This window comes from Anopheles coluzzii, chromosome 3 (assembly GCF_943734685.1).
Source record: "Anopheles coluzzii chromosome 3, AcolN3, whole genome shotgun sequence".
NCBI lineage: Eukaryota > Metazoa > Arthropoda > Insecta > Diptera > Culicidae > Anopheles > Anopheles coluzzii.
The window spans coordinates 76179278-76190666 of record NC_064671.1 but is presented as its reverse complement, the minus strand read 5'-3'; the positions used below and the strand labels follow the sequence as shown (position 1 = coordinate 76190666).

The window sequence follows — 11389 nt, the reverse complement described above, 5'->3', positions numbered from 1 at the left end:
CTGTACCTTATCCAGGCCCAACTATCCGTTGCACTTGAGCGGACTGCCAGTACAGGGATCGCATATGTGACCGCAAGCCAAAGTCGTTAATTCTTCTCTCATCCCATATTTTATGCCCTTGTGGGTTGAGCCAAACATTCGCTCGGAGCGCTGGTAAGCGGAAGTTATTATTTCTTCGGGTTTGCTTTGGGCTGAGCTAATCCTTCGGTCGTAGCATTCTTTGACATACTTTTACTGATATGAAGTTGCTCTCGTAATGAAGTAAATGCAACAATTGTATTAAAATCAAATCAGTTCGTTTAAACACGTTTAAAAAGAATCTAAAGGATCTTGCTACAAGGCACAATAATGCTCAACCATATGCACCAGCGTTCTAGCGCTCAAGTGTTGTGCATAGCAAATGAGTAAATAATTGCCAGCACGTGTACGACAATGGCAGAGGTTACGGTCATAAAGGACCTTTTTCCTTAGCCGTCTACCGTCTGACTTCCAAACACAAACGCCAGACTTTTCAGCTCATTTTGCAACGTCCCGTAAGCCCCTTTGCTTCCAGTGGTCTGCCTGCTTTGAAACATTGTGCCTTTTAATCTTTTCCTCCATCGCATGATCGCTACAAATTTGCTGTCAGTAAGTCTAACGAGACCATGGGCGACTTCATCGTCGCCAAAGCTGGCAAATGCAGGCGGGTCGTGGCGTCTGCATGACCAGGTTCATGAAAGTTGCATGAAATTCGGTGCCGAATTCATCATCGTTTCGGCAGCACACAGCTTGCAGAACGCCCGCAACCTCAACCACCAAACGATGGAGATCTTTCGGTTATCGATGAGCCAAAGGGGGGTTTTGCGGCATGCGAGCAAATGACGTCCACTGCTGCTGTCTCGTTGGGCGAGTGTTTTAATCTTAGCAGTATCATGTTTCATGCCAAACTTGGGTGGCGAAAGACTTGCGTGTCCCTTTTGTCTAGACGGCAGATGAGACAAACGACTCCTAAGCTGACCACACACATATGCACACGCAGCGTGTTGGGTCATATACACTCATACGCTAAAGGATTTTGGTAATCCTTTATTGGGACATAATATTATTGATTATCGATAGGTAAACGAAAACGAAGTTTGGTGCGTAATTGAATTTTCCACCAAATTAAAATGGGGATCATCATACCATCACCGAACCAGACTGAGGTGACAAAATTGTTTGAGCTGTTTTTTTTCAATAACCATGCCAACAGGGATATTCGAAACTGTTGGACCTCATTACAGTAAAATCCATAACGATTGTAACCCATCCTCTTCTATGGACTAGGAACTTTGTGAGAGGAAACCGAATGTTGCACTGAAGCAAAAGAGTTTGAGGATGGAGAGGTTATAGGGTTGGATATCTGGTGTTTCGTCTCTCAATTTTGTAGATAGATTGATGACATAAAGCTGGAGAGCTCTGTTTTTGTAGATATCACTGTACCTCTAGTTGAATTGATCATACCATTTGATATTGTTCTTACACTATTGAAGAAACGATCCTGACAAGATCAATATTCTTGTGGAATTTCAAATAAGCAAAAGTCAAAAGAACAGTTAATGTGTAGTCATGTATACTTATGTCCATTATTGTCCATTATTCTGTTCAAATGGGACCAACAAACAATCCTTAGGTATTTTTTCCACTTCCGTTTCAAACATCCGATACTGCCATTCTTGTAATATCTCTAAAACTCGCAAAACGAATGAAAAAAGAATAAGCTGCACAATGTGTAATGTTTTCCTTGAAACACACTATGACCTTCCCGTTTCTTAAAGGATCTTGTAACGAAACACCACACAATGAAGCATCTTCTCATACACTTGCTCGAATCTGCTTCAAACCTCCTCGAAAAAACTGCCCAAAATGCACAAAGCGAGAAACGACAATTTTATTTCACACGCGATCTAAATAAGATCCTTTTCATCCGGAGGCTAGAACCAATTCCAGAAGAACGAACCGAAAAAACAAGGAATGGGCATCAACTAGCGTCATCGTTTCATCTTTTCTCTTCGAACAAAAATCCCGCTCAGCAAGGACATTTTCACATTTAGCAAAAGCAATGAAATATTATCCCAATGCTATGTCGTCAGTCCAGTTTTTGGTGTCCGTCGGTTGACGTTGACCGGTGTCAAGTTCCCACCGTTGGTTCACACAGCGAGGGACAAGGCCAACACGACTTGTACTGGTGCAGCCCATCAGTGCGGGAACGGTCTGCTAATGATGTCTACTTTCCGACCCGGTCAGTCCCTCAGTCAGTGAACCAAAATGTTTGGTCAATCCGTAACGTCGCTATTAGCTCCAGGCCAAATCTTCGGCATACAATCCTATTATTTTTATCTCGCACTGTTTCCTCCGCTTCTTAAAGGCGACACAATATCGTTGCGACCAAAATAACACCGACACCGGTGTATGCTTTCCCATGTGTGCCCTGGGAAGATTGCATTTTCCACCGCACTCCCGTGTCTTGGTTTGCCAGTTTATTTTGTCACCCAAAATCATCTTCGTCGTCCTCGGCGAGCAGCAATGTTTTGTAATCCTCCCTGCATAGCCGCACAGGTTGTTCATTGTCCAGGGAATCGGAGCGAACGTAGCGGATAGAATTCGGAGCGTAAAATCTTCGTTTTCGATTGCTTTTCACGTGTGGGTACACACCAAAGGGAGAGAGGCAAAACATTCCCGGTTCAAGCAAAGGAAGGGAACAAAAGTTTAAGGAGTAGCTGTAACAAACACATTAAGGTTACGGTAAAGAGGCACTATGAGCAACAGTACAGAAGAAACAGCGAAAAGAGAAATTCTACTCAACTTCCAAACCCACAGCCCAAGCACACGTGCAACTTTTCTGAGCTGCAGATCTCTGCAAGTGTGCAGTCTTGATGCAGTATGATGATGAAGATCCACAGCAACAGGAACGAAGGAGAATAGCCGAACGGTGAAGTTACGGTGCAGTGAGTGAGTGAAAGGTTTATGGACCAAGCATCATCGCTCGATCGCTGTGTCTCTGCTATTCGTTCGCTTGCCTGGCTTTTTTTATCTCGTCATAGCATAAATCTTGTCCCAATAATGACAACGGAAGGAAAGAAACCGACTCGACGAACAACTCGCTCCGCGTAGAGACAGTGCGAGCGAAAAAGAAAGAAGAGACTAAAGGGCACTAAAAAAACGAAATCCCACGATCGGAGAACGAGCAAGGATCGGGACATTGGGCAAAGCTGGGAAAGGAGCTAGAGAAGCGGACCGATTAAAATCTTCAGGGAGTGTACGGGAAAAAAGGACACCTCAGGCATCTCTGCGGGGTGGAGGCTCTCCGACCGAAGAGAGCGTAGAAGCGAGGCACCATGAACTTGACCCACCAGCCAAGCTTGGATAGCACAGAAACAAACCCCTGGACTGGAAACGTATAAACTTTCGGAATAAAGAACGCACTGAAGGAAGCAAGAGCTTAAGTTTTTTTTTTTTGTTGTTTTGTTCGTCTTTGTCTTTGACCAGTTTTATTACTCCTTTATAATGTTCTCCTCTCTCCCTGTTCACGAAAGCAATTTAATGAACTCGTTTTGTTTTAATTCGCCAATTGCCCTCCCCTCCGTTGGCACCGCTGCCCTGCTCGGTCGCGGTCGTGGACAGTAAATGAAACTCGCTTCCATTGCGCTATGTTTCCCGTGTGCCACTTCCAAACTGTGCCGGGTCAGCAACGATGCTCCGTCCGAGCCCACTGTTTGCTGTAGGCTTGGTGGCTGGCTTGCCGGTAATCCGAACGTGATTATTCCTTCGATTACGCGGTGACGCGCCTGATTGACAGGCACATGTGATCATCCAGTGCGATGAGGCCCGAAGTCTCCCAAGTATCCCCCCTGGAAGCCGTTGCTTGCCGGCAGCGCTTACAGGTCGGACACTGGGATGGGCGTTTCGTAGATGTGGTGCTGGAACTGGGGCGGACACGGTGGCTTCTGCTGGTACATCTGCTGGTAGTTGCAGGTGTAGATGTTAAAGTTCGGCTGATGGTACTCAATCTCGGGGAAGGACTTGACAAACTCCAGATCCTTCTCCTCCTTCAGGGCGTTGCGCTTGTTGTGCCAGTTGGGGCCTAGCACATCCACCAGCCGATGACGCAGGCGATAGGCCACCAGGATGAAGGTGGTCAGGGAGGCAGCGGACGCTACCAGCACAACTCCCACCATTGCGCGCTCCTTCGAGGGGCGCTGATGACAGCCAAGCAGCTCGGAGCTAATCTCCCGTAGCGCCTCTCCAGCGAACCGCTCCGGATACTGGCAGATCACCTGGCTTTGTTCCGTTTCCAGCTCCGGTTTGTCGCGCAGCAAATCCTTCATCCAGCGCAGGTGGCAGTTGCAGGCGAGCGGATTGCCGGAAATGTCAAAGTTGCGCAGCTGCTTCCACGGCAGCAGCTCCTCGCGGAACGTCCGGAACGCGTTGTCGCGCAGAATCACGTTCTCGATGTGGGGCAGCCCCGAGAAGGCGCCCTCGTCCAGCTCCTGCAGCATGCGGTTGGAAGCGATCACGATCGTGTCCAGGTTGGTGTTGGAGGCGAACGCACCGGACTGTATGCGCTGCAGATTTAGTGCACCCGAGATGGACACTTTGCGCAGGTTGGAAAGGCCGAAGAACGCTCCCTCCGGGATCAGTTCAAAGTCGTTCTGTCCGATCGCGAGCTCCTCCAGGCGTGTTAGCACACTGAGCGCTACGGTCGGCACCTTCAGCAGATGATTGTCGGAGATGTCCAGGGATCGTACGTTCTCCAGACCACGAAACGTATCGATCGTCAGGTTAACCAGCATCGAGCCGCGCACATCCAGCCGACGCAGATGCTGCAGTCCCTCGAACGAGCCGGGCTGAATCTGGTTCAGCGTGTTCAGCCCCAGGTACAGCTCAGCCAGCAGACGGAGCGGCGTGAACGAGGGCGTAGGAATCACGTTGATCGCATTATCGTCCAGATGCAGAATGCGCAGATAGGGCAGACCTTCGAACGCTTCCGGGTGCAGCGTAGCGATTTGATTTTCCCCCAAGTTTAGCTCCTCCAGCTTGGGCAGGGCACGGAAAAGACCCTTGCTCACTTGCTCAATGAAGTTGCCACGCAAATTCAACACTCGCAGCTCATCCATACCGGCGAACGTTTTGTTACCGATCGAGGCGATCTTGTTGTTGTTCAGGTGCAGCTGCAACAAACGCTTCTGATACCGGAAGATGCTTTTCGGCAGCCCGAGCAGATGGTTGTAGCTCAGGTCTAGCATGGTCAGATCACTGTAGAACTGGATCGACGAATCGATCGCCTTGATGCGATTGAACTTTATCACCAGCCGCTCGATGGCGGGATTGAGCGCGATCGGGAGCACATCCAGCTCGCCTTCGCCACAGGTCACGTGCAGTTTCACATCGTCACAAACACACCGCGACGGGCAGTAGGCAGCAGCGCCACTCGCGAATGGCGCCAAAACACACGCCAGCACACCAAACACAACACAGAAGTTCTTCACTGACACCATCTTGCAGATTTAGCCGATTCTTGCTAGCTAGAACTGAACTCTTATCCCTCTTAAGCTTCGAACCAGAACGTGCGATGTGTTCGGTTTCGAAGTGATCGTCAAAGTGTGTCTCGAGCTGTGCCGGGTGCCCCTTTTTATGCTCAAGGGCCGGCCCTCAGGTACTCATGCAGCATGATCGTGTGCCGAGATCTTCGCTCAGCTTACTCTCTTTCTCGCGGATGTGATGGAATGCACTCACTCTCGCAGCATAAATGAGTGGCAACAGGTCGCTCCCTTGCTCTCTTGTTTTGGGTCTGAGATAGCTCTCTATTTATTTTGAGAAGAGCACCCAAAAAGAAATGGAAAAGAAATGAGGATCAAATGATCGTTGAATTTGTATTCCAGGCATGGCATTCAAGTACGATGCATTTCGAATACTGTCTCCTCTTCTAGCAAAGAAAGAGATTGACAAAAACGATGCACGAACGTCACCTAGAACCTATCCCAAGATAGCTTCATCTTGAGAAACAGGCGAGTCTGGGAAGCATAATTCGGCAATTTATAATCGTCTTGGCGTGCAATGCACCTGCAGCACCATGATTCCCGTTTTTGTGTATCTGCTTGTGTATCTTCTTGTCCGGGAACACACCGGCAAACGGGTGCAATGGAGCCTGGCACAAAATTATGATGATGACATTGTAGGAATTGGAAAGGTTGTCTTTTAATTTAAAATTCTAACACACAAAAACAACGCATCATTGCTGCACGGTGTTGGCAATTCTTGGCGTGTACAGACGATTGCTCAACGTCAGGCTATCCCAGCAGCATAAACACACAGTACCGGAAGACTTTCGCCTCTTTGATGATGCGCCCGAGCTTACGGGGAGCAGCTCACGGTGCTGCCTTTTGTACGAGGATGAATAATTCATACGAAAATCCAGCTCGAGTCCGTTTTGCAGCTAGCCACTTGATCCTTCCCGTGGGCCGGGTTCGGGTTTGTTTTTCCAAGCTTCGTCAGGTTCTTTCGCTGCCACGCTCTGCGTCTGGCAGTCAAGTGTCCCACGGGGAACACTCTCCCCCGGCTCGATGACTGACACCGACTGGAAACCGAACCGCTTTTTCACCTTCCCCTGCCGGCACGCCCCGGTAGAGTTAAATTGACTTTTGAGAGGACCATCCCGAGTATCATTGTTTTGATTTGATGCTCGTCTGGTGGATGCGTTCTTGGTGGCTGTGGTGTCCCAAGTGTTCTGTGTGCCTTTACGATTGTTACCGTGACGTGTCGAGCTGCTTAAAGCTGCCAACGCTGCTGTCAAGATCGGTGCTGTCTGATATTGGAACTGAGGCTATGGGAGTTTCACACTTTAAATCAACTCAACCGCACACACACACACGACACTCGACGGCCGGTTCGGGGAACTTTTCGGACGAATGGGAGGAATCCAATCCGCGCTGTTTGGGTTTGGTTCGCGCCTCCAAGTGAACGGGTAATTGAAGTAAAACAAAGCCATTCTTACAAAAGCAGCATTGTTGGTTTGGCTTTGATGGCCACACCAGTTTGTTTGTTGATGGTGTTCATGGTTTGTTCACGGTGCGACCAAACATAAACGATCCTGGTGGTGTATAATTGTTTCGCATGATAATCGATCGGCTGCTGATAAACGTGTTTGGAGGGTGAGGAGCGATTCTTGGGATGGTCCGTTTCCTTTAAACTGCTGCATCATGCTTTTGAATGAGGCTGATGTTGGCTCTAACGTCATCAAAAAACTAAAGAGCAAAAATGATAGTCATTCTTTTAGTGGAGAATGTGTTTACCTTAAAGAAAGAGTAAGATGTTATGAGTGACGTTTCATAACTGAAATATCGGAGATGTCTAAACATCTGAATGATTAAATTTTGATCAAAGATTTGTATCCCATACATCGCTAAATAATTATGTTGTTTTGTGGATTCGATTGCTGAAAATGTAATTTCTTTTGAAATCAAGAACATTTACATTGATGCGGGAGTTTCTTACCCGAAATGTGGTTACACAAAACCAACTTTTTCTTTTTTCGTAAAAAATCTAATTTGTTGAGCTTTATTTAGAACGCTTTGATTGAATTTCCTCAATGACGTCTATCCTAAGGTCCTTCAACACAAGTGAGGGTTATATGAATACCGCTTTGTTTCATTCCGATCAATTAAATTGTTTAATTCAATATTAAAATTGAATACATATATCTCAACAGTAAAGTCTACTGTCTATCCAGCTGACTACAAACATCAGATCTAAATTTGCACAATAATCTCAGTACAAAAGCAAGCATCACCCGAAGCATAATTGTTGAAATAGTGTGTTGAAGGTTTATCAGCAATAAGAAGCTAATTGTTCAATATTCGAAATGAAATAGATTATATTGCACTATTTCATCTAATTTTGATAGCGCTTTACTTCCATCGCTTGACATTCGCCATTTGCTTTAGAAACATGATAGCATAGAGCAAACAGCAGCGCTTTTGATTTTGTGAGCTTTGTGTTATTGTTACAGGAAATTTATTCAACACGATCAGATTCCCATTTCAACTGTTTCAAACTTTCATTTGAATGTCTAGTGTCCCCATTCCCAGAGCCACTCCATACCAACTTGACAAAAACACACGCGTAGCACAGCGATCAGAACACATACATTTGTCAATAAAAATGCAAATTTTACATCACTTTGGAAGGAATTTAATTAATTAAACTCCCTTCTGCTCACCTAAAGGGTTCTCGGGCTTCCCTCCTCGGCCACACAAAATCGATACACGTTTGAGTAATAGTCCGTGCGAGCCCGCGGTTTTCAAATCGCGCTGGGGAATTTATGTGGGGAAAAATCCATGACATACACACACCCAGCTCGCGTCCGGTTTCACCGTCGATGGCCCTTTTTTTTACGTCCCAAAAAGGGAGCCTAATTAAAAACGCATTTCCTACTCGCGTATGCTAATTTGTGATGCATGTTAGCTACACCACCCGGGCGAATGGACCGCAGCAAATGTGCCGGCTCGTCTGAGGTCGTTTGACCATGGTCGTTCCTGTTACCTTTGTCGCGACGTCTCCCCAAAATGCAAAGCTCTAGTTTTGGTTGAGCTGAAAATCGATCCCGAACAGAGCTGGACCCATATAGAGAGTTGGCACCAGAGAGGGGCAAGTAGGTACAGATCCGAGGTCCCAGAAAGCCCAAAAACGACGTAGTAATTCCCCCTGCGGGTGAGTAGCCGTGGCCGTTTCAACGGGGCGACCCCGAGGAACGTGACGCGCTTTACGGGAATGAAAAATGACTCCCGAAAAAGTTGCCGTGTCTTTGGAGGTTTGCTTCTTAACTCGTTGGGTTTAGGGTTTCGTGTACAACTCCCCTGGGGTCGTCCCTTCTGGGCCGGTCACCTGCGGGGAGGGTCCGGAATGGATGGAGAAATAGACTCAAAACGGCACCGAATTATTGATGGCCAGTTTTGGAGCCCTCGCCGTCGTCGTCCGCGGCCTGGCAAACCCCGCTCACGCCGGGGTGCCTTGTAAAGTACCCTCAGGAAAAACGACTCTGAAAAGGAACGTGTGCCAGAAGCATGAACTTGTTGGTAGAACAAAGAACTGCTGTGACCAACCCACACAGCCTTCCGATCCCCCGGCTCCGGCAAAACACTCCGAGGAAATAAAACGGTTTACAAATGTAATTAAAAATTATAATTTATCATGCCACCACCGATCGCCCGTCGGTGGCTCACTGCTTCGTCTCCTCACGTCCGTCCAACGCTTCCACTGTTGCAAGCATCATTTTTCTTGACCGTGGCGTTTAGAAGTTGCTCGCCAGTCTTCCATCATTCTCCGTTTGGTCGGGGCCCGGGGTGGAAGCTTTTGCCGCGTCTAGAATTTTGAAGTCAACGCTTCTGGCTGTTTTGGGCGAGTGCTCTCGTGCGCACCTCTTACCCTTAGGGTGACGAACGGAACGCCCAAACGGAAGACGGAAAGCCAGTACTCGTTCTCCAACACCAAACTTGCCTTCTCTGGAGTAAAAAAAAAAGGAGAAGAAAAAGCATCCAAGAACAGAACCAACAAGACGAAGGCGAGTTTACTCTCGTTTCGATAAATGATTAAATACTGACAGCACCGAAATGCACGCTCTCGAAGGCACTGGATTATTAATTTGGGTCCCTCTTTAAGGGGACCGATCGGCTGCTCGGGGATGAAATCCACCACCACCACCAATGACGCCGCTATCTCCGGTTTTGGATTCCGGCATGTCTTGAGCCCCTTGAGTCGGTCTTTCTTCGCCTCCGGCTGAGGTGAATAAATGTTTGATTTAATTGCTGATCGGCGACCAACGATCGACATCACCAAAGTGTAGGGTGCGCGTGCGTCTCTTTTTTGGGAAAGTTAAACATTACCCCTTACTTGTTGACGACAACGGTGGTGTTGGAGTGATGACCGGATCGTGGTTGAACAAATTGATAGCCGTTATCTGTTTCTCCAAAATTGGAATGAACGTGAAGAATGCGTTGCACGCAGGTCGGCGGTCGGTGATCGGAGAACACTTTTGTAAACCACGATAAGAAGCTGAGAAGGGTGAAGAGTTACAAGAATCTACCTTATTGTGGTTTGATATTCCAATTCATAAAGATTTATTGCCCTGGTTTAATTTAGTAGTGAACTATTTAAAGGGTTCTGAAGAAAATAGATGGTAACTATGGGATATTTATTTTATGTTCAATGAAATGCAAACGATTAAAGTTAATGCAAAATTCAGTATAAAAGCATTTACCAATGTTTAATAATAGAGTATATCATACAAATCCTGGATTGTGTTTGTTACGAATTTGTCAATAAATGACTTATCTTGATTGGTTTTTCTTTAAATTGTTATTGTATTATCGATTTCAGATATTTTCGCCTAAAATTTATTCGTATTTTTTCTAATCAAAATACCTGAGCAGAACAATAAAGATAGCAGTAGTTATCAAAAAGGTTTAATTTAGAATAAGTTTGGTAATTTTTTCCAAAAACAATGTAAATTTTTTATGTATGATTTCGTTCGTTGAAAAATTAAAATGTGGTCATCCACAGGGTAAATGAGCACGCCAAATTATCCCTCTCATTGCCCTGTAGTTGGATTACAGAGGATTTAGCACCTTTCTAAGGTAATTCAATGTTTACTTGATACTAAAAAATCAATTAGTCTGGTTTATTGGGAAAAAAAGCAACAACTAGGCGCCTTCGAGAACTCTCAGCTCTCGTAACATACTTTTTGATGAGTACAGGTGTACCCTATATGGATAAAACGAACAATAACTAGATATGACAAAATTAACCCATCCAAATAGCTAAAAAATGCACTCATTTGCATGTAATATCTTATTTTTACGACACCGGATCAAGACAGAGACTAGGGAAATAATTTAGGGATTATGGGTAAGATAGCCTCAAAGCACTCTATTTGTCTTTGCCTGAAATGTGCAAGACACATCTGTAAGCAAATAAATAATTTCTAATGTTCAACAAACATAATTTGAGCATATTTCAGGTAAAAGTTGCTTTCAAGCCAATTATTGAAGCAAGATATTCACAATGATAATCATCTTATTCACTGAAACATTATTTAAGCGTTTAGGTGAAGACATCCCTTCTTTTTTATTTGAAATTTTATCTAACAAAACCAGACCAAAAATCAACCAAAAAAATGTACTTAAATTATATTTTTAACTTAACGAGTCCAGCTATTTCTAGCACAGCCTAAAATTATCATAGCCATACATTCTTTCTTCTATTCTTGTAACTCAACGAAGCCCGCAATCATCTGCTTTCAACCATTTCTACGCCAAATAAATTCCGCCAAATCTGATAAGAAAAGCGAAGGCATTAACCGGGCAATAGTACCACT

At 45.6% G+C, this 11389-nt stretch overlaps 1 protein-coding gene across 1 annotated transcript; it reads right to left on the bottom strand.

Annotated features, from left to right (window-relative positions):
• Nucleotides 1-3463: 3463 nt before the first annotated feature.
• Nucleotides 3464-5640, bottom strand: LOC120958928 (insulin-like growth factor-binding protein complex acid labile subunit). Its single transcript, XM_040382014.2, has one exon. The coding sequence runs from the start codon at nt 5514-5516 to the stop codon at nt 3897-3899; it is 1620 nt and encodes a 539-aa protein (XP_040237948.2). The 5' UTR covers nt 5517-5640; the 3' UTR covers nt 3464-3896.
• Nucleotides 5641-11389: the final 5749 nt, after the last annotated feature.

Excerpts from the sequence above, each read along its gene's own strand:
- LOC120958928 (XM_040382014.2), bottom strand. The coding sequence starts at position 5,516 with ATGGTGTCAGTGAAGAACTTCTGTGTTGTGTTTGGTGTGCTGGCGTGT.